The sequence below is a fragment of the Marmota flaviventris genome, chromosome 5 (genome assembly GCF_047511675.1).
Source record: "Marmota flaviventris isolate mMarFla1 chromosome 5, mMarFla1.hap1, whole genome shotgun sequence".
Lineage (NCBI taxonomy): Eukaryota > Metazoa > Chordata > Mammalia > Rodentia > Sciuridae > Marmota > Marmota flaviventris.
Genome location: NC_092502.1, coordinates 5,578,884 through 5,602,754, shown reverse-complemented (window position 1 = coordinate 5,602,754; position 23,871 = coordinate 5,578,884). Strand labels below are relative to the sequence as shown.

General features: G+C 40.3%; 2 protein-coding genes across 2 annotated transcripts; both read right to left on the bottom strand.

Annotated features, from left to right (window-relative positions):
• Positions 1-2,450: 2,450 nt before the first annotated feature.
• Positions 2,451-3,386, bottom strand: LOC139705862 (olfactory receptor 2T33-like). Its single transcript, XM_071612760.1, has one exon. The coding sequence runs from the start codon at positions 3,384-3,386 to the stop codon at positions 2,451-2,453; it is 936 nt and encodes a 311-aa protein (XP_071468861.1).
• An 8,307-nt stretch (positions 3,387-11,693) lies between these two features.
• On the bottom strand, positions 11,694-12,620 carry LOC139705861 (olfactory receptor 2T33-like). Its single transcript, XM_071612759.1, has one exon. It carries the CDS (start codon positions 12,618-12,620, stop codon positions 11,694-11,696), a length of 927 nt encoding a protein of 308 aa, XP_071468860.1.
• Between the last annotated feature and the right edge of the window lie 11,251 nt (positions 12,621-23,871).

Here is a 23,871-nt window from a genome sequence, read left to right as displayed (position 1 = left end):
TGCAAACTCACTGGCCCCTAGGAAGGCTATGCCCCAACCACAGCAGACAAGCAAATGAGGAGCAAGAGGAAGTCTCCCAAAGCTTCTGATTCCACAAGAACCCTACCTTCTGTCACTTTTCTTTTGCAAGCATGAGTCCCGAAGTGACGCTGACATCAAAGAGGAAGAAAAAGGTTTACTGCTCATGGTGCATCAAGGGAAATCTTCCCCTTGTCTCCAGAGATAGTGATCACACCTCCTCAGTCATATAGGAAGACACCACATGTGGATAAATCTGTACTTTCCATTCTGTGTTTTGGTACAAGTTCACATTTGACACAATGTGAAAAGACAAACACAATGTCTTACTGTCAGAATTCTGACTCACTTCTCTCCCACAACTGCACAGTTAGCTGGTCATACACTCAAGTTGATTCCCTGTGTTGTACATCATTCCCCTTGGAGTAGTGAAGGGGCAGTTGCTGTTCATAGCACGTGAATTCCTGAAATAGGGTCCACATCAAGCAGAACACTGCTCACAGAGTAGGCTGGGAACAGCAGAGCTCCTACGTCACCACACGGCATTCACCAGTAAACACAGGCGCCAAGTCAAGGGTCAGGAAAGACAAGGCCTTGCTGAGCATCAGAAAGACAATTAGAGGAACAAAGCCCAGTGAACAGAGAAGTCTGAAGTCACAATCAAAGCACCAGCAATACAACTGGGTGTGTACCCTGATTCTCCTTAGTTCAAAGTTTGAAACGTGAATCTATTAAAAATAACCATCATTTGTTCAAAAGTATGCAAGAAACAAGGTTATAGATCATGACATCTTACCTTGAAAATATGAGGAGGGAGTGTAGTTAAAATGGAGTATTCACATTTATGTATTTATATTTGTGGGGCTGGTGACAGAGTGCAGGTCCTTATGCATCCTAGACAAGTGCTGTACAACAGAGAGACACCTGTCTTGTTATAGTTTTTTTTTTTCTTTTTTTTTGAAGGTAATCAAAATTAAGTAACTGTTTGATTAATATAACCTGATATTACTGTAAAATAGTCTCTACAGAGTTTGTGGTAATCATTAAGCAAAAAACCTGATGCAATGAAAATCAAAAGCAAAGATTCAAAACATAACAATAGATGAAATTGCTTAACTACATGGAATTCAGTAAGAAAAAAAAGAATTAATATACAGCAAAAATAGAAAAAAAAAACAAGGGAAAGTAATAAGTTCTTACCTATTAATAATTACATCATTTGAACATAAAATGAATAAATTTAACATACAATGAATAAATTCTTTGATTCTAAAATGTTAAGCAGTTGAATGGTTAAAAACACCAAAGAGCAACCCCATGTGCTTCCAAGAGACCCCTCACATGTGAGAACACACAGAGGAAAGTGCAGGAAAGAAGAGGATATTCGATGAATGGAAGCGAAAGAGAGCAGCCACCTAGGCTTGAATTCAAATAAAATGACTGATGCTGAAAGAAAAAAGAGTTGAAGTCCTGTATTTATACAGGAGATGATTCAGCAGGAGAATAAAACATACCCAATATATAAAGCAACACTCTTTGCTGTGAGGACAGAGACAGCAGTGTAATAATGACAGGCACATTCAACACCTGCCTTCAGCAATGGGAACCTCAACCAGACAGAAATCCAACAGGGCATCCCTGGGTTTAACTGCACCTGAAACCAAGTGGATGCAGTGGGCAGGCAAGAACATGGCCCCCAACCTGTTCTTATCCAAAGACTCTGGCATCTACCCAAGGAGATGGTGTTAGACCAGGACACAAAGAAAAGACCACTGACTCCAACTAAAATCAAATTAAAGCAAGCTTATTATTTCAACCAGCCGGGCTGCCTCTCCCAACAAAAAATGCAGGAACAAGACAGCACTGCAGCTTTCTTGTAGCCCAGCTTTATAGCGCAGAAAGTTACACAAAGGGGGGTCACTGATAACAAAATTCTGAGGAGCATAACACTAATACTAGTTTACATTTTTGCTGGCCCTGGCATCAGAATTTATGAAGGTCATCAGAGCCTCAGTCAGGGTCCTTATCTTGGCCAGGGAATGCCAAGATTTATGAAGCATCATTGAAGTTTAGAGAAGGCTGCTATCTGGTCAGAGAGAGGCAGGCATGGGTGAGTTCAAGGCATGGGCAGGCATTCCAAGCAAGATCAGAATTTGCAGTAATTTATAGTAAAGCCAAAATTAGATTTTTGTGTGGCGAGATGGCTCCCAATTTTAAGAGGGAATCAGACTGGGCCTATCACAATAAAATTTTTACCTTATTCACCAAACATTGCACAGAAATACCTTAAAAGGTAAAATGGCAAAGTGAAAACAAAATCAATTGAAAGAACACAAAATCAGCAGTTCAATAGAGCAAATAAACTAGTAACTTGTAATGACAGCATGAGTACATTTTAGGAGGTGCCATTTCAGTAAATACCCGTGTTGGAATCACATAGCATGTGTCTTGCCCAGCCAATTTCTGAAGGCCCCCTTGACATCTTTATTCCTCACGCTGTAGATGAGGGGGTTCAGTACAGGAGTAAAGATGGTGTAAAATGCAGAGACTACTTTGCTGTGGCCCACTGAGTGGTAGGACCTGGGTCTCATGTAAATGACCATGAGGGTGCCATAGAACATCCCTACCACAACCAGGTGAGAGGAGCAGGTGGTTAAGGCTTTCTTTCTGGCTGCAGCAGAATGCATTCTTAACACAGCAGCCAGGATGAGACTGTATGAGACCACAATGAGAGACAGAGGGATCAAGAGCATCAGGATGCAACAGATGTACATGAAAAACTCAAAAACAATGGTGTCCGCACAGACAAGGTGCATCAACGAAGGTGCCTCACAGAAGAAGTGGTCTATCTCCCTGGAATGGCAGTAGGGGAAGCTCAGAGTGGCACTGGCTTGCATCAGCCCATCAATTCCTCCCAAAAGCCAGGAGCCTGCTACGAGTTGGGAACACAGCTTGTGGCTCATGAGAACATGGTAGCGCAATGGGTGGCATATGGCCACATAGCGGTCATAGGACATGGCTGCCAGGAGGAAGCACTCTCCCCCTCCCAGAGTGAGGAACAAGAAGATCTGGGAAACACAGCCAGCAGGAGAGATGGATCTGGAGTTCAGCAGGTAGTTGGCTGCCATTTTGGGGATGATGGTGGAGACCAGCATCAAGTCCATGAGGGAGAGCTGGCTGAGCAGGAAGTACATGGGGGTGTGAAGTCTGGGGTCTGTGTGGATGAGCAGGATCATCAGGATGTTGCCCACCAGGGAGGCGATGAAGGTCATGAACACCAGAGAAAACAGGACTTGATGGGTCTTTGTGTAGTCAAAGAGCCCCAGGAGAATGAAGTTCATCGCTGTGGGGTCAGTGGAGTTGTCCATGGCAATGGGCAAACTGGAAGTCAGGAGAATGTCTGAGGAATTTGGCCTGGTTAAAATGAGGATCTGGAAGTTCCTTAAAATGGCTTGGTCACCTGACAGAAAGCCTTATCCTGGAGGCCTAGTTATTTAATTTTCTTCTCTCCAGCAAAACATTTTCCTTAGCATTCACGGATCATAGCTGCCAGGAGTTTAGTATATTCTCAATTCCAGCTAAATTAGAAAAAAATGTATACACGGCCTTATAAAAGGCTCTCTCTCAGGCTGCAGCAGAGTGCTAGTCGGAGAAGGCTGATGTGTGGCCTTTGATTGCCAGTGTGATGCCTTTCATGTCATCCTGGCCCAAAGAAGCCATGTTGTGTAATCCCACGTTTCTACATTGGAATATCTCCCTGTTGGAGGACTTTTGAATTCATGTAGACTAGTGGATGTTGCACTCTCTTGTGATTGTAACTTTTCAGTTTTCTCACACTTGTATTTAAGGGAGTTTCTGGAGATTTCCTTCAATGCTAGGATGAATTGAAATTTAAAATTTAAATAAGCAATCTAAACAAAAATGTATAACCACTGAAATCAGACTTTGCTGTTTAGGAAAGAAAACATGACTAAATTTCTCTATTCCACAAAGGCAGGGGTGTGCCCCAGCACGCCCACCTCCTCACCTGGTCACCACTTCTCCTCCTGATCAGGAGCCATTGGTCAGTACAACACCCTCTGGGCAACTGTCTTCCACATCTAGTAGGTACTCAAAGAGCTGCTATGTTAGACTGAAAATTCCTATTTAAAAAGTTGATAATTTCTTAGAGGAACTTAAATAACATGAAGAAACAAACTGTGCTACTTGCAGGCTCTCACACTTAAGTAATCCTAGGTTCTCACAGGTAGGAGACAAGCGCCAGTCTGTTAATTAAGACTGGTCCAAACAAGCTTCTTCACATGAAGTTAGTGTGGATTACGAACAGGACACAGAGCCTCTCTGTTAATCATAGAGATGGCTCTCGTGTAACTGAAACCTCCAGATGGCGTTTCTCTGCCATGATGTCCTGCATGGGTGAAAGGCTCTCTTCTCACACCTCAGTGAGATTTATCTTCTCCTTATAAATTTAAGTTTGTACAGAGAATAATAGATTAATGACTACCAATAAAAATGCATGGGTTCAGTCATAATCTATGTGTAGCAGGCCATTTCTGATTCATTTTTTCAATTTAATTAAAACCCAATATAAATTTTGTAAGTGGGCAGCACACCTCTAATAAACACTGCAGCTATAGTGACTAATGTAGTATGCCAACAATGCTCTTTAAATTTAAATACTTAGATGTTCTTGTTATCAAAACAGCCATTGTTCTAATTATCATAATATTTAACATTATTGTTATAATATTGAACATATTACTATCATGCTCTCTTAATTGCATATGTATGTATATATACATCCAGTTTACCAATTCTTAATCACTGCTGCATCAGTTAGACATTAAGCATATAGCATATTATACTTATAAGTGCCTGGTAACTCTCTAATACTCATATTGTGATCTAAGTCGTTTATATGTGGTAAGAGTTTCTGTAGTAATCAATCTTAAATTGTTGCCTTTATTCTTTGAGGATAAATGAATCCCTTACTTTCTCACTATATTCAGCTGTCAATCTTTTTCAATTCCTGCAGCTGTGATGTTGTTAGGTATTTTCAGGAGCAGTAATAATTTGCCAGTCATAATACCTACTGTGAAAATAAGTTTTGAGTCACATTTCCCAAGATATGAAGGCAGAAACTGTTCTACTCCTTGACGCCTGGATTAATCTGCAAACTCATTTTAAAATATTTTCCTCTTCTTTCTATTGAAAATGCTTCTTACACATCTTGTTATTTATACACAATTGCTGTATTTTATCATTTATATATATTGTAGATATCTTCCCTGAACTATTTTATAGAATCCAAAATTTTATAACACTATTTAGGACCAAACTTTGCATTATATACACCCATGTTGGTGGACTTACATGCTGTTACTCATGTGTGGATGGGCTGCATTATGTGAGTAGCTTTTCAAATCTGAATGCTCGGCATAATTTTGGGATAAAGGTGCCACTGATTGCTATGTAAACTATATTCATAATCACTGTGAGTTTGGTATTGATTTTCACTGTTAGCAAATACTGCTATCATATATCTCAGTCTTACAAATGCACTGGTCCAAGCTTGTCTTCCCACTGCTTGGTGTGGATGGAAAGGCTGTGCTCTGTGACTGGCTCAACCACAGATGAAGGAGGGCTTGCTGTGGCTAAGCCAGTCAGCACAGTGTACTGTGGACAGAGGTGTGATTATGGGTAGCTAAATTAGCCTGAGAGTGGAAGGAAAGCATCCAAGTCCTGCACAAATCTACTCAGAAAAGGTGTTTGAGATGTGGGGCAGGTCACCAGCCCCCTGAGACATGCCCCGGCAGGTCCCAGACTTGGGAGAACCTCACACTGCCCTGTAGGCTTCCAGCCCCGGCTTCCTGCTGCTGTGGATTCACTCTCTGACCCGTGTTTTATAAAAGCAGCAACAGCTGTGCAGACACCAGCTTCCTACAAAATCTGCAGAGCATAAAATACTTCAATGTAATTTGCACTCTCTATTCATATGTGAAGAAGAAAATCATTTGACACTAAAAGTATTTCAAAACATTTTTGTGATCTGATGAACTTTTCACTCACTGAACACTCCTTTCTATTTAAATTTCCACATGAAGTATCCTGTGGAATGTATGCATATTAACAAGTGGACACCGAAAATCCAGAAATTTATGTGAGTTGTTAAGACAAATTCTAAAAATTAAAGAACTAATATGCATTTGTCTTCCTTTCCTTATCTCAATAGAATCATTTCTTTTAATAATGTGCATACAGAAATACAGATTTGTGGTCTGGGGACTTAACCTTAAAAATCTATATATCTTACCAGTAGATGGATAAAATTAGGAAACTTAAATCAATATTCACCTCAACTTTATTCTGTACAGACTGGACAGCCTAACAATATGTATTAGGACAGTATGCACTTCTTCCATTGTTTGGTTATTACAAAAGAAAATTCATGCAAAAACATTGTAGCATGCATGACCCTTCAGTTCCACAAATATTGCCCATAATTATCAGGTTTAGAATATTATTACAATTGGTCATGAATAGATACTGCCTGCCCAAATATTTTGGAAAAATAAATAAGTACTTTAGGATTATAATATTGTGTGTGTGTGTGTGTGTGTGTGTGTGTGTGTGTATATACTTAAAAGACAATACTTTCAACATCACTTTGGACTCTGAACTTTGTCCAAGTTTCATAAATTATTTCAATATACAACAGTCCCACAAGAGCACTGCTAATTTAATCATTGTACGGCTATTGTGCCCTTTCATTATTAGTCTTGAAATTCTTCATAAATTAGCAAATTAATTTTAATTAGTAAAATTAATATACTTAAAGAATTGAATTAGTAAAATTAATAAGCTAAAGAATTATTTTGAGTTAATATATCATGGATATTTTCATGTACACTATAGTTTTCACAAAAATTTTTTCTAATTTGGAAGCATTAAGTCAAATGATAAAATCCTAGAATGTGTTCATCACACACACACACAAAAAATAGATGTTGTGGCCAAATGAGTACAATTATGTATGCCTCCATACAATTAATTTCAATAAACATTTGTGGGGACAAAGAATTGTCAGTTCACTGCCCTTTTCCTCTTATATTGAAAACAATGACATCCTGCTCTTGATTATTTCCCAATTACATAAGCTTTGTGATTATGGAGAGCTCACTTCTTACATCTACAGTGTATGTCCACCCACTTCAGTGTGGCTCCCCAGAATGAAAAAAGCTACAATCTTTCCACCGAAGGTGCATGTCACATATCTTGCTGACCAATACTTAGATTTGTCCTGAATAGGGTAGTTTTCTTCAATCAATCACAGAATTTGCCATAAAGCACCTTTCACTAGGTCTCCCAAGGACAGACTGGTAGCTCACGTCCAACATGGATGATAACAGCTGTGGCAAATATCGCCCTAAGCCCCACTTGATCAAGGATTGTCTTATCAAATGTTACAACAGATAAATAAAGCAGACTGTGCTTACATTTGAGAATTGCAGATGTAGAAAGAGAGTATTTAGAAAATGTTTTTTTGTTTGTTTGTTTGTTTTTAGTTTCCTGAAAAATCAAAGGGAAATGTTTGTTCTTAAACCAGAGAACATGACTCTAGAATGAAGGCCTGAGAGAGTACTCCTAGGTTTCCTGATTGCCAGGTTTCATTGCAATTACAACAGTGTCAAGACTCATGTACTGAATAAATCAAATAACATGAAATTAATAATGGACTTTCCAAGGCTTAGTCTGCTCCAAGGATAAGCTTTCTGGCAACTGACAAGTTAATTCAAGTAGGGCACACCACTGTGATAGTCATTCTCAGCAGATGCAGTGCCCCACACACCCTTATTGCACAAAGTAAGTAGGTGAGAAATATTTTATTAATTTACCACAAATGAAAACTCTTTGACTATAGGAATGCTGACCTAATCCATGGGAAGCAGTGGCTCTGTCCCCCTTGTAGTTTTAATCACCAGCCAACCGGTCAGTGTGTTGCAGTGAACCCCCATTCCACAGGAGTGGGTTGAGGGCAAGCAGGTGGGCTTGTGCATGACATTATTACTGGTTTCTACTATGGCAGTGACAGGTCCTGAGGGGTAGGCACACCTGTCTACAGTCGGTGTTTTGAAATGTGGATAGAAACCTTACCCCAAAGTCATAAGGAAAACACAGGAGTGAAGATAAAGTGATTAATCTGTTACTGTTTCCTAGTCAGCGCTCACTTCATCATAGAAACCACTGCTCTCATCTACTCAAAAACTCCCAGAGTTAGGTGCACAGGTTTAAGTGAGAGGATTCACTGCATTCATCTAACCCAGAGCTGAACCTGAGCATCTCTCACTGCTCCTGAATTCCCCATCACCAATATTTTTTGCCAAATTTCAACTTGATAAATTGAAATCATTTAATGTAAGCATAGAAAATATGTAGTCTCTGTAGAAATTGACAGGTCTAATACAATTACTGTATTTATGCACAAACATTCAGACTTCAGTTTCTCCTGATACTATGCACTGCCTTGTGGAATAGCTTACTATCAACTACACTGTGGGAATTTTAAAAATATAATTTGTTCATTAACGTGGGGTGAAAATGTAGAGCTAACCTTGTACCTGGAAACAACCTAAAGGAAGGAAAAGCACCTTGAGTACACTGAAGTTGTCGCTTCTTTAAGTTCCTTTTCAATAGACAATGAGAACTATTATACAACTATGAAATTGTTACCAGGGAATCCATAGCAACAGTCACAATGATCATGATATTTGACAGAGGTAACAGTTATGTTTTGCAAATTTTACAAAATGTGTTTGCAGAGAGTAAAAGGAAAGATAAGAGATTATTGGATGAGATCAAGATACTTTAATTCTTGATTTTAAAATTAGGTACAGGCCTTAAAAATATGAAAAAAAATTTACAGCAATGTAAGCTTTAGAGAACACTATCTCTTTCCAGCACTCAGGCTAAGTCTTGGTACTGACCTGCCTCCTGAGCAGCCACTGTGCAGGGCCCGGAGCTCCCAGGCTCTCGCCCTGGACTACTCTGTACTTGTATAAAAGGCACTGTTGCTTGTGTAAAATGAGAGGCACCCATCCAAAGTCCTAGAGCACCTTACCATCAGGCTTAGGAAGTCTCAACAGCAGCATGTTCAGTAGGATGGGGTGACAAGACATTTTCTCTTCTTATTAGCTCAATGCAGATGATTCTCAAATCCCAGAATATTGGATCCCTGAAGCAAACTTCCTGCAGGGCTAGTGCACTGTTATTACCAGGATATGATTCATGGAAAGGAGGCAGATTTCCAACAATAAATGAGATGGTAATTGTAAATGAATTCTCTCTTTACTGGGAATGCAATCCAGTCTTTTGGCCTGTACTTTAGCAATATCCATGTGTCAATAAAGATCTGAAAGTTACAGAGGATAGAGTGTCTTAGAAATACCTTGCTCTAAAATATGTTATTTTAAAGTGGAAAACAAAATTTGGACTAAATGTTACTCAAGAAAATAAAAAGTTGTGAAAGAAGTAATTCAGATGAGAACAAAATAAGTCAAAGTAAAAAACAAAATAGTTAATCTCTGATTATATTATTTTTATTTTCTTGGAGTTGAATTTGTACTAATTACTTTTTCATTTGACTTTTATACAAATAATATCTAGACATTTTCACAACACATAAATATGTTTCATTATTTTATTTTAAAATTAAGAGCTTTGCAAGTTTGCCACATGTCTTCCCTGGAAATTATTATAGTTTTATAAAAATTCACCAGTTAAAGATAAAACATATAGTCTCACCACCTGAAACATCATTTTTGAAATTCTATTTTTACCATTTTTATCTAATATTTTATAATTTAGCAGAAAATGTTTCTATAAAATTTCAGATTCTCAATGTCATTATTCTTCCAATGGAAATGGAAGACTGTATTAAAGGGTTTACTCTAGGGCTGGGGTTGTGGTACAGTGGTAGAGTGCTTGCCTAAGATGCATGAGGCATTGGGTTTTAACCCTAGCACAACATAAAAATACTGAACAAAACAAAATGCATAGTATAACCAAACATGTAAGTTTTATTGTTTAAAGTAAAATGAAAGGGGATGAAGATATATTACACAAATACACAATTAGTAAAAACAGTTCATCTTCAGCCATTCAATTAAAGTGAGTGTTTGAAAATACACAACAAACAACTGAATATATAATTTCATTTTTTCCTTTTATACTAAATTTAATATAGCATTTTAAATGTCATATATGGTCCATGAATGAACTACCAAGTTGGGCTCATTGGGGGAGACTACATGCTTTATTATTTCTTTCCAAGAATAAAAACATACAGTTAACAAAATTTTTTAAAAAATCAGACAGTAAAATAATACAAAAATATAGAAGTTTCACAGCAATCAGGGGAAGCCAAGCTAAAAACAAAATAAGTTACCAAAACACTCACTAGAAGTTCTAAAAAATAAAGTCTGAAAACAATGGATGCAAAAGAATCTTGAGCACTGTGGTGGTGGAAATGTCATATTAACATTCTGTTTCAGCAAACAAGTCAAGAAAAAGTTCACCATCCATCTACCTAAATAATAGTTATTAAAAACAACAACAACAACTTTTGATCCCACAAATAACTTTAATTTCCATAGATCCAAACTGAACATAGTCCAGACATCCTCCAAAACACATGGGGTAATATACTGTGACATTTTAGACAATAGAAGACCTGAAGGAATTAAACGGGGTGAAGAACTGGTGAGAGCAGAGTTGCAGAGGAGTCTTTGAACTGAGAGAAAAACACAGGATCTAGGACTATTCATCATGGGGTTCCAAGGACAAGAATAGAACAGGCCAAACTAAATGATGGGATAAACAGCGGATCCATGGTCGTTCTTGAGGGTGCTTCACTGGTGGTGGAGGGACTTGGGAGGCTAGTGCATGTAGCCTTTCTTGATAACAGTGTGGAGTCTTAGGCTAGTATTTATTGAAATTGCTTGAAAGAAAAGGCTGGGTTGTGAGCATCCTACTTCTTAAAAAGTATATCAGTTGAAACATAGATAATACTCCCAAAATTGCTGGAATAGTGAATTCACTTTTGGAGTAAAATTTCATTAAAACATGAAGGTTCATTGATAAGTAAAATGTCGGGGGGCAGATATACAGATCCAAGGGAATCCAGTAGTTCTCCCTTATCTCTGGTTTTGTGCACCATAGACTCAGTTACCTACTATCAAATGCAAACTGAAAACCTGAATTTTAAAAATCCAGAAATACATAATCCATAAGTATAGAATCTGGCACAGCAATGCTCCAGTCTGACCTGAAAAGATGAACCTCTCCACTTAATGAGAAAAGAATTATAGGCAGAGGTTGCAGAGATCTTTGCTAAGAGTAAATATACATGTGAAACTGCAAAGAAGGAAAAAGAAAAGCATGCTACTTTTGCTCTTGAACCTCAAGTTGCAAAAGTTTTGGCCACAGCACTCAGTGTTCAGCTAAGGTCAACAATGTTTTCAAAGAGAGCATCAGTGGTTCCAGGTATCCCCTGGGCAATGTGGATTGTGTCTGTAATTCATAAGGAGGGGACCCTGTAATTACCCCTCTAAAAATCCCACCAGTCACTCTGCCCAACCACAAAATCTGGGGCAATGTAGTGTATTGTTAATAAAGCCTCAAGGCCACACACTGGCCACACACTTTCTCAGGGTGCCCTTGACTTCGCTGTTCCTCAGGCTGTAGATGAGGGGGTTCAGCATAGGGGTGAAGATGCTATAAAAGGCTGACACCACCTTATCGTGGTGAGCTGACCTGTAGGATTTGGGTCTTATGTAGATAAAAATGGCAGCTCCATAAAAGAGCCCCACCACAGCCACGTGTGAGGAGCAGGTGGCAAAGGCCTTCTTGCGGGCTTCTGTGGAGCACATGTGGAGGACAGCAGCCAGGATGAGACTGTAGGAGGTCAGGATGAGGCAGAAGGGCACCAGGAGCATCAACACACAGCAGATGTACATGACATCCTCAAAGACAGACGTGTCAGCACAAGCCAAGCGCACCAGTGTAGGGGCCTCACAGAAGAAATGGTCTATCTCTCGCCTGCTGCAAAACGGGAAGCTCAGGGCAACAACTGCCTGCATCAGCCCATCAGCTGCTCCCAGGAACCAGGACCCCATGGTCATCCTCAGACACAGTGGCCAGTTCATGAGCATGGGATAGCGCAGAGGGTGGCATACAGCCACATAGCGGTCATAGGCCATGGCTGCTAAGAGGAAGCACTCCCCACCACCCAGAGTGAGAAGCAAGAAGATCTGCAAGCCACAGCCAGCAAGGGAGATGGACTTGATTCCAGTCAAGTAGTCAGCAGCCATTTTAGGCACACTGGTGGAAACCAGCATGGCGTCCATGAGGGACAGTTGGCTCAGGAGGAAGTACATGGGCGTGTGGAGCCAGCGGTCCCACTGAATCAGGAGAATCATGAGAGCATTGCCCACTAGAGCCATAAAAGCTATTGTCAGAACCATCCCAAAGAGAAACTGTTGGGCTCTGGAGTGGCCCAAGAGACCTAGGAGAATGAAGTCGGAACTGGTGTTCCCACTTTCCATGATTTCAAAGAGCAGAAGAGACACTGTCAGTGGAAACATAGGAGAGAGATTAATTTTTTAAATGCCCCTTGTTATTTATATCCTTCTAAATAATCACATGTGTAATAATGAAACCTATTTCAAATCTTTCATCTCTCATTTTTCTTCTTGTTTTTATTTTTGGTGCTGGGGATTGAACTCAGGGGTGCTTGGCCACTGAGCCACATCCCCAGCCCTGTTTTGTATTTTATTTTGAAACACAGTCTCACTGAGTTCCTTAGTGCCTCACCATTGCTAAAGCTGTTTTTTAACTTGCAATTCTTCTGTCTCAGTCTTCCAAGCTGCTGGGATTACAGGCATGTGCCACCATGCCTGGCTTCATCTATTTTTTAAGCATGTTTAAATCAAGATAAAATTAACTTAAAGGGTTTTTTTTTTTTTTGTCATTTTGAAGTTTCACATGATAAATGCCTCCTAGGTTGAGTGTTGATTAATTGGCATACCAAATCCTAATTCTTGAGAAGTTGCAACTGACATACAAGAGAGACTTTTTAGTTACTTGGTGCCCAAATAAATGGGTGAGCAGGAAATGGTGTACATGTGTCATTCATATTGATGCTTTAGTCGTGTCCTGCATGATCAACATCTTAGAGATGAATTGTCCATATCTTACTTTCAAAAAATTATGTACTTAATAATGAAGATTCCAAATCTAAAACACGTGAAAATTGGTTAAACTTCCAAAATCATGATGTTTTCCCTGACACTGACTGAATCTGGAAAGCCTTTTCTAAAACTGGAGGGCTTATCTTCTCAGATCTAGAAGGCAGGAAGACAGCGTCTGCAGACAGAAGCATAACTTCATGTGAAGTTGGTAGTACCTTAGTCACTTCCACAGTTTTAAACTTAAGGTAATCAGTGTTATTTGAGTTTGTTAGTTAGTGTGGAGCTCTATTGTTCAATTCACTCTCTCATTAATCCTTCAACAGTGCTTTGTATTGATTTAAAGATGCACTATTCACTGGGTAAGGAAAAAATCTGGTTGTTTATTACAAATGTGTGCAGAAACATTAATTTCTTCCTCATTCCCCATAGAACCAAAATCTTTAAATCAATTTTTGTCTTTGATCTTCTCCTGCTAGATCTGGATGAAGAAGCCCAGAACTGTACAGCTATGGCTACTAGTCTGTCCTCAGGGATGCTGCCTGCTTCATCATACTCACATGGCAGAAGGTGTGCAGCTCTTAGGGAGTGCCAAGATCTACTCTAAGTCCAAATGCTAGTCGTGGCTGGAGAGCATCCTGCCTTGGATTGCTCCACCCTGTGGACATACTTCTTTGTCAAATATGTCTTCACCTGCCAACCTCTGTGCTCTGCACACCCATGAATCTCTGAAGCATGATCTGTGTGCCTGGTGACCAAATGAAAACCCTGGCCATGGCTCTCACTGCCTTCCCAAGACTGGAGGAAACCCTAACCCATTCTTCCCTACTCCAGCTTCTCAGTGTTAAAGACGGACTAAGCTTAAAACCTGTTTAGAAATCATTATGTAATTCAGTAACTCTAGGATGTTGGGCAAGTTCGTTTAATTTTTTACACTGTAAACATCTTTAAGTGAACAGTGACACAGTGACATTAAGTATATTCACATATTGGTACAATTCTCACCAGTGTCTACCTTGAAAACTATTTTCATCTCCCCAAAATGAAACCATGCACCATTAGAGAGAACTCCCCGTGCTTCTCCCAGGCCACTAGCAGCCTCCATTCTCTCTCCCTCTATAAATCGGTGACTCTAGGAAGTGCACCTGGAGGAAGTCACTCCTGTCCTTGTCTGTTTGCACTACCTGCTGTCCATGACCTTGACTCGGGTGCATGGGTGCTGCTTGGTGTGTCAGAGTCCCTCCTTCTCGAGGGTCACTAGTGCCCCACTGGCTGTGCACAGCACACTTTGCTTATTTCTGTACACATCAGTGGCCGCCTTGCACTTCCATGAACTTTCCTGAGCATTTATGTGATTTTTAATGGACATTTGACAGCAGAAATTACAGCTTTTTCTTTCATAAAGTGATAAGATGACACATGAAATAGGACAACTTCAGTAATCCTTTTGCTTAAGTCATGCAAGGGAGGTTTATGAGGTTTTAGAGAATAAATTCAACAACTCCCATGACTTTTCAATTCATTACAAAGTTTCTGCTTGTGTTTAAATCATTTTAAATTAAAAATCACTAACACTTAACTTTTCAAAGGAAATAGGTATTTGTATATACTTTTTGAAGGTAGAATGGGTATATAAATGTGATTTGCCATTACAAATGTAATTTTCCACTCAGCATTACATAGCATTTAAATTCAAAGAAAGAGCAAATTAATTCTCCAAATAATAAAATAATTCCCAGTTAGTTATTTTTGTAAGAAATGATAATGCTTGACTTTACTAAAATTCACTATCTATATATTTATATTACACAAACTCAGTAAGTTGACACTAGTCAAAAATACTTGCAAAGCTATGCAAATAGAATTATTTGGGATTCATTTCTAGAACAATGATCATGGATGCAAAGTGTTGCTAAAAGAGTAAATAAAATACAACAAATAAAATACAACATGCCACTAAAAGGAGGAAAGGAAGCTCAAATCCCAGGGTTGGGAAAATGTATTATCCTGGAAAACAAAGATTTCTTTTTTTTTTTCCTTCCCTCTGACTTCATGGGTTTGGAGATTTCTTACCTACATTTCCATATGCTTCCACAGCTTTTTCTTAGAGTGATTTGAAAACGGTTGTTTTCCCCATGTCTTTGCAATGCTGTGAGGAGCACAGCATTCCCCTGCCCTTTCTTCCTTTTTAAAAAGCTTTTGGGTAATCATGGGAAATTTAAATAAGTGCCTGTAATTTTCTTTTCTATACTTTTTTCCAGACTCATTGCCAAAATTTGATATTAAGATGTTAAGTTTCTTACCCAGTGTACTGAGATGATCTTCTGTAACAAATAATATCATACAGACCTTTTATTTGAGGGAATCGGGCTGTTAAAGAATCCAGCTGGTGAGCAGCAGCTAAGCATACACTGCAGCTCTCCGGGGATAACAAGCACAACAGGGAACAGAGGATTTTCTCAAACTTGTTGAGCATGAAGTGCTAGGATTGGCATCCCTTACCCATGTGAGGGGACACTCACTGCAGCAGGCTGCATCTGCGTCCTCTGTGAGAAGCATGGTTGCAGTCCCCTCGTGCTGCAGGAGTGACTTGCTGCTGCTGTGTCCAGCTGGAGTATATCAGTGCCCATGCACAGCTACAGGGTGTGTGACCTATACCCACAGGGGCTGGAAGCACTCTCATTAGCCAGAGCCACGTGACGTGACACTTCAGGGGACAGAGAGGTTGGATTTCAGGGGTGTTTTAAAGATTCCCAGGATTCTGACCTACTTTGTATGCTTCAGAAAGCTGTGAGTCATAAAATAATAGAGGCTCATTCTGGAGTAAAAAGAAAATGTAAATAAGTGTCCTGGGAAAAGGTCATGATTTTAAAACACATCTATGGGTGAAGTTATAGGATCCTAGTATTTCTTTTCTGAATTCCAATAGAAGAGAAGATTAAAAACTAAACCACTGACACCAACCACTGTCAAAAACTATAACTGGAATGAAATGAAGCAAAGGGTAGAATTCAGCTAATTTTTTTGCCCCTTTTTAACTAAATTTAAGAGAATCAATGCTAAAGTACAGGTGCCAATTTGCATTTATGAAAGAGAGTTTTATTTTATTTGTATGTTTGCATTTTTGTGTCTAGGTAACAACATCCACTATAACAGCAACAGTGCTGGGGAGAGCTCTCACATTTCCTGTCTGTAGATGTTGACTTTTAGCAAAGTGTCCAATCCCAAACAGACACAGAATGTGATTGATAGAGCACATGGGTACAGTCTACTTTTAAAGTCAAATCTTCTTATTTCTGCTGAAATATTTGTAATATGTTTTAAATAGCTATTGAAGTAGTTTCAATTTTAATTTCATTGAATAGATAAATGAATGAAATGAAAGAATCATACTGCTATAGTGAACTGCATATGCCAAAGTAAACTTAGCTACCAATTGCTGTACAGATTGTCAAGGTGAGAAATGGAGTACTCGTGGCTAGAGAACACAGCCTGTGGCATCCAGAGCTGAGGGGGGATTAGCAATTGAGCTTTGGTATTGCTAAACACTGGCCTTGAATTTATTTAAAATTGCAAAGTATAACTTAATGTCAAGACAGTAGGCAGAAAATGGCTTCATAAAGACTTCCATGTAGCAATCGCACGAATCTGTCAGCGTGTTGGTTTACAAGGCCAAGAAAAGTTTGCAGACAGAAGTAAAGCTTCTAATAGGCTGATATTAAAATATAGATTATATAAGTGAGTCCAAAGTAATGACAGGATGCTTAAAAGTGAGAGGGAAGCATTAGAGAGAATGGTTGAAATGCCGGAATGAGGTTTTTACCCAATACTCCCAAAATGGATGGGGATGGAGAAAGGGGGCCAGGGGCCAGAGCTCTAGGGGTCTCCAGAAGGTGGGATGGGGAAAGGACAGTTCTGCCCTAGGGCTTCCAGGAGGAGGTAGCCTGCTATTAGTCTCCTGAGGTTGATTTTTACTTATGTTTTCCAGAAGGAAGGCAATGCACTTGAACTGTTGAAGTCACTGAGGGTGTGTTCAGTGTTACAGCATCAGCAGGAAACAAACCATCAGCATCACACCCAGGATGGCTGTTGACCATGAGAGGCCAACACAACACAAGACCCTCTGTAATCAGGTCAGGGCAGAGGAACCCAGGCACGTGCCAAGTCTTAGAGCTCTAAGCCAGCACACTCCCGGCTGTCACTCTGACACCAGTTACTGTTAGCTTTGACCTCCTGTGCCCTCCCTGTCCATGGGATCTGAGAAGATCCCTCATAGGCTTGTTCCTGTCTGCTGACTGCAGGAACCGTGACCCTCCCACCACCACCCCACATTGTGTGCTCAGGCCTCCTGATCTTTCCCAAGCCCTCCTACCGAGACCTGCACCCCCACACCCTATTGTTGTGCTGTGTGTTCCTGCTCACCCCAAGGTGAGCCAGGCCATGGCGGTCAATCCCTGCCATGTCCTTGGTGGTTGCTGCAGGGAGGGTAATGAGTGCACCTCTGAGAACTCTGCCTCTCCTGTTAAAATGCAAGCACTAACTATTCCTTCAGTTTCCCTAATAAGGTGAAGTACATGTCAATGGGATCAGACAGCATGTGCGACATTTGTCTTACTTTTATTTTCTCCAGAATTGTATCTCTGAAATTCATCCATATAATAGTAGGTACCTAAATATTAGATTTGGTGCAAAATTACCTGTTCATTCTGTTCCAATGTTAGTTGATGTTAGAGACTAGTTTTCATTTTTGTGATAATAGAAATGATGCTCTCCAGACTCTTTTGTGCATGTGTTCAGTAAATATTTATGCAAATTTGGGGCATCTATACCTAGAAGTGAAATTGGCAGGACAAAGAGAATGTGGAGTTTAATTTTTCAGATAATGCAAAAATGTCTCCTACAATGGCTTTCCCAACCAGCTGTAAAAGACTCTCCTTTATGTATGGGACAATTTTTGTTATTTTCTCTTATTAACTTGAGACCTTCTGAGTTTGCAGTGTAAGTGATGATGGACATCATTTGAGTTTTGCTCAAGTCTGCTAGGCTGAGGAAATTTCCAACACTAACAATGCTGTGAAGTGACACTTCAAGATGATTGGACTAGGATTAAGCCCCAACTTCTTTAATAAGACTCCTAAAGCACAAGAATTAATTCCAAGAATCAATAAATGGGATGGACTCAAACTAAAAAGCTTCCTCTAAGCAAAAGAAAAAATCAGTGAGGTGAATAGAGAGCCTACAATATGGGAACAAATTTTTACCACATGCTCCTCAGATACAATATAAATCTCTAGGATATATAAGGAACTCAAAAATCTTAACACGAAAAACCAAATAACCTAATCAAAAAATGGGTCAAGGAACTGAACAAGCACTTCTCAGAAGAAGATATACAATCAATCAACAAATATAGGAAAAAATGTTCAATATCTCTAGTAATTAGAGAAATGCAAATCCACACTACTCTAAGATTTCTTCTCACTCCATTCAGAATGCCAGCTATTAAGAATACAAACAACAATAAGTGTTGGCAAGGATGTGGGGAAAAAGGTACACTCATACATTGCTGGGGGGACTGCAACTTGGTGCAGCCAATATGGAAAGCAGTGTGGAGATTCCTTGGAATACTGGGAATGGAACCACTATTTTACCCAGCTATCCCACTGCTTGGTTTTATACCCAAAGGACTTCAAAACTGCATACTACAGGGACACAACCACATCAATGTTTACAGCAGCACAATTCACAATAGCTAAACTGTGGAACCAACCTAGATGCCCTTCTGTAGATGAAAGGATAAAGACAATACGGTATGTGTATACACACACACACACAAACACACACACAGTGGAATATTATTCAGCATTGAAAGAGAATAAAATCATGGCACTTGCAAGTAAATGGATGGATTTGGGGAATATAATGCTAAGTGAAGTTAGCCAATCCCCCAAAAAACAAATGCCAAATGTTTTCTGTGATTTAAGGCTGTGGTGGCCATAAGAGGGTGGGGAGCATGGGATGATAGGGCAAGGGGAAAAGTGGGATGGAGGGGAAGGGAAGGAGCTTGGGGGTAGGAAAGACAGTGGAATGAGATGGACAACAATACCTTAAGTACATGTATGAAGACACAAATGGTGTGACTCTACTTTGTGTACAACTAGAGATGTGAACATTTGTGCTCTATGTGTGTAATATGAGTTTTAATGCATTCTGATGTCATATATTACATTAAAATTTTTTTTAAAAAGTCGTTTGGGGCTGGGGATGTGGCTCAAGCAGTAGCGCGCTCACCTGGCATGTGTGCGACCCAGGTTTGATCCTCAGCATCACATACAAACAGAAATGTTGTGTCCACTGAAAGCTAAAAAATAAATATTAAAAAAATTCTCTCTCTCTCTCTCTCTCTCTCTCTCTCTCTATCTATCTATCTCTCTCTCTCTTTAAAAAAAAGACATTTGGCCTTGTTTACTGAGCTCTGGGACATTATCTAGGTATGTAGGGATTCTTTTACAGTATAGATAAGTGGCTATTTCAGCTGGTTTGAGCTGCTTGCATTTCAATGTATTGTATAGTTTAAAGTAAATCTTTCTCTAGCTAATCAATATTTTTCTTCATGCTTGGCAAGATGTTTTTTTTTTTCACATATAAAATACTTCTTTACCTAAACCCTGATAACATTTGCCTACATTATCTTCTTGAAATTATTGCTTTACCTTAAATATTAAGATAAAAAGCTACCTGGTTTTAGAGATTAGCTATAAAATAAGTCTCTTTAAGTGTATGTGAATATTCAATTGAGTCAGCCGCTTTCCACGCAGACAAGAGCTTTCCCACATCCTCCTTTGTCTTAAGTCAGTAATCAGGGTATGAGTTCTATTGTAGTTGCCCTATTTTGCTTTAATGACCTGTACTTGCTCAACAATAATAATTACATAATTATCACATTTTAAGTAGGTTCTGTTACTCTATAGCACAAACAATTTCATTGGTGGAATTGGAAGACAACTGGAAAAATGAAGTCTGTTTGGAACTACTTTGTTCTCTAACATACTTAAAAGTTCTGCAGTGAGCACGTGTATACACACACACTGACTTACTGAGGGAATTTAATAGAGGGTAATATTGAATGAATTTAGGAATTAAGTTGGAGAAAAATCCCCTTTTTAAAAAATTGTATAGTTGATAGGGAATTTATGTTTCTCCATTAGTTATGATTGAATTCATTTTTTTCTCAGCAATATTAATATTTCCTTAGGAAAGATTTAGGTCTTTATGTAGAACTTTCATAATTCTGAATTGTTATTTGGTGGTAATATAAATTTAATATTTGTTCATATAGCTCATAATGTTCTCTAAATTTTACATTACCTTATTTTAATCTCCATTTCTTGGATGGTTTGAATGACCCTTTTTTTTCCATCCCAATGTTCAGAGACATCAGGATCTTGCTGTTCTACTCTCCAGCAAATGCCAATCTGACATGCATCCATATGTGTGCCCTGGGGCGAGTGCTGGAGTGCTCACACTACCAGTGTTTGCAGGTGTCCCAAAGAGGAGCAGCTTGTCCCTGTCACAAGGGGAAGCTCTGGTAAGTCATATGAGTCATGGAACAGGATTCCACACACAAGACAGCAGTGGGAATGAGTTGGCCACACCTACAAGAGCTCCACAGACAGACTTCACCAACAGCTGGGGAGGCCGAGGCGCACAGAAGTACAAGACACGTGCTGCATGCCCAGCACTCCAGCAACAGGCTCAGTCAACCAGTGTGTCACTATAAGCATCACAGCTGTGCAGGAAGCAAGAATGGGTGGACAGTGGGAGAAGGTGGGGATTCTCGTGGGCGGGAAGTGTTGGCCCGACCATGGGGAGCAGTCCCTGTGTGTTCAGTGGTGCCTCATGGACACACTTTGGGCTAATCCCCACTTCTCTGCAGATCTTTATGGCCATAGGGTGATAAACTAGAAATTCAGAATGAAGAGGCAGGTTGAGGAGGGTATGTGAGGAGTGGCAGGACTTGAGCAGCCATGCAGCTTTATTGCTCGGGTGGGGGCCAGGTCTATTGTTGCACATCATGTTAGGAGCTGTTACCAGTGTGAGCCATTCATGGTCAACAAGTATCTCAACCAAAAATTAAGGCGGGGCCATTGCACACGCCCATGAGTAAAAATATTGACAGTGGATATAAAGGTTTTGTCAGTCTCTCCAGAACTTTTCACACCAAATGTGTCTTTTCTCCCCTGTGACTGCAGCCAGGTTGGGCTTATTAGCTGCTGGATCACACTCTGCACAACTTCACTCCAGTGTTTTCAGCAAAGTACTGACTTATCATTGTGCTTGGGCACTGGGGAATTCTGATGCATCATTGATTTGTATATAAGGTGTTAAAGCTATTCTGGAAAAATGTCTGTTTCTTTTAAAAGTAGACATTACCCATAACCAAGCAATTTTAGTCACAAGTATATATCCAGGATGACTGAGACTATATGTCCACTAATCAGAAAAAAAAGCAAAACCGGTCACCATAGAAATCTTCATGGCAGTTACTTTCTTCACAGTCACAAATATTCAATGTCAGAATAAAAATGATTTTTATATATTCATGTAGTATAATGCTAATCATTAAAAAATAATTATATGAAAATATGAAGCATGTAAAATTTTATAAACAGGTTGAGGAAAAGAAGCTAGAAAGGCAAAAGCATTTCTGCTCAATGGTGATGAAGTCAAAATGATGATTGCTGTTTCCTGGCACAGGTGTTACAAAGGAAGGTCCACAGGGAACCACATGATGGGACTGTTTCTGTCTTGGCTTACACCAGTACTCCACCCTGTCAGCCACTCAGGCAAAATGGTACCCTGAGCATGAGTTCTCCTCCTTCCCCCACATTTAACATCCCATCTGTCCACACTGCTCCTTCTCCCCTTTCCTGACCGTGGCCTCTTCCCACTTCCCACCATCACCCAGGGGTGGCACCGACCTGCTGAGAAGCCTAATGCTTCCTGGCTCTGGCCATTGATCCCCAAGTGGAGCTTGCTGGGGGCTCTCTCTGTGACAACCAAACACAAGGCACCTTTTGTAGAGTCCTCGACAGCAGCACCCACTCCTGGGGAAACGTGAGAACAGGAAACCCGCACATCATGGCTACCCAGTCCCAGATCCCTGAGGGAATACGTGAACACCTTCTGCATTCTGAATGAGGAATGTCAAAAATAAGGACAGTATTTTCTTCTTTGGAAAAGTTTTCCCACCTTCATTTTCATCATTGTTTTGGCTGTTTCCTTTGGGTTAGTCTCTCTTTTCTAAACCTTATCTGCAGGACAATTATGGAAAATGCTCTCCTTGCTGTGAAGTCATTTTCTGAATCAAGCCCCCATGGCCCATGGGCGGTGAGTGGTTGGTAAGCCATGTTTCCCAGGTGGGCTTTACCTGCTCCTGGTCTCCTGGGAGGCATCTGCTCACACACTCTGTGCCTGGGTCTGAGAGCCTTGGGTCTGAGGGCCAGTGTTCCCACAAGTCCTGAGCCTGGGATGGCAGAGATGCTCCTTCTGACTGTCCTCCTGCTTCTTTCAGCATAAGGGGAAAAAAAAGCCCCTGGGCAGCTCAAGTCTTTCCAAACCTGAACATTCTTACGCATGGTCTCCTTATGGTGAAATTAGGATGTTTCCCCCAGAATCAGGTCAAGGGACTGAAAAGCACGCGGGAATTCAAACCCAGAGAAATCACGGGTAGGAGAGAGACTAAAAGGCGGCATGAGGACCACGGAGCCACACAAGGTGACTCACCCAGGAACAAGGAGCATGGGAGCTTCAAGGCCTGGGAAGCAGAGGGGCACTGGCAGCCTGGCTCCTGAGCCTCTCAGGCCTGAGGCCTGCGACTGTGCTGCGAGTCTTTCTCATGGGAATTGGAATCATTGGAAGTCTCAGCTTCTGCCAACATCCCCCACTGAAGCAGAGAGAGAGAAGAAACTGAGGATCTGTTTGACTTTTGCTCTGCAGAGCTTCCAACCCATCACTGGGGCCAGCACTGGGATGTCATAAGGACAGACAACTGTCACAAGGTCATGGGTATCACATGTCATCTGTCACCTGCTAGAAAGCACATCTGGAGGGGAGCAGTAAGCCCATCTGAAAACAGACGGACATATGGACAGCTGGCAGACTGATAACACCTGCCTTACAGTATTGATAAGATTCAGTTAATATCTGGCAATGTATGTGCTTTACAATACATTCTGCTTCATGTCTGAGGCTACGAAGTTAGCTGCTGGGCTAGTGCCTGTGTGATGAGCCCATCTTACCTTTCATGTCCTGCATGGTTGTCTTTCTAAGTCCAGACCCTTTGCTCTTCCTTGGGTCCTGAAGTGTGCTTACAGTCTCTGGAAGGAATGAAACCTGGAATGTCTGCTGTCTTCCCCTATGGGCTTGGTGTCCTCTGATTGCCTTCCTTCTCCTCATCCCCTCCATCTCCTTCTTTCTCTGTTCACTGGCTGCTTCCCATATTTTCTGTTCCTTTCCACCACTTTAGATAATGTACTTTCTCTGTCTGTATCTGAGACCTTTTCAACATTTGCTTTTTTTATCTAGTTGTAATACAATCCTAGAATTC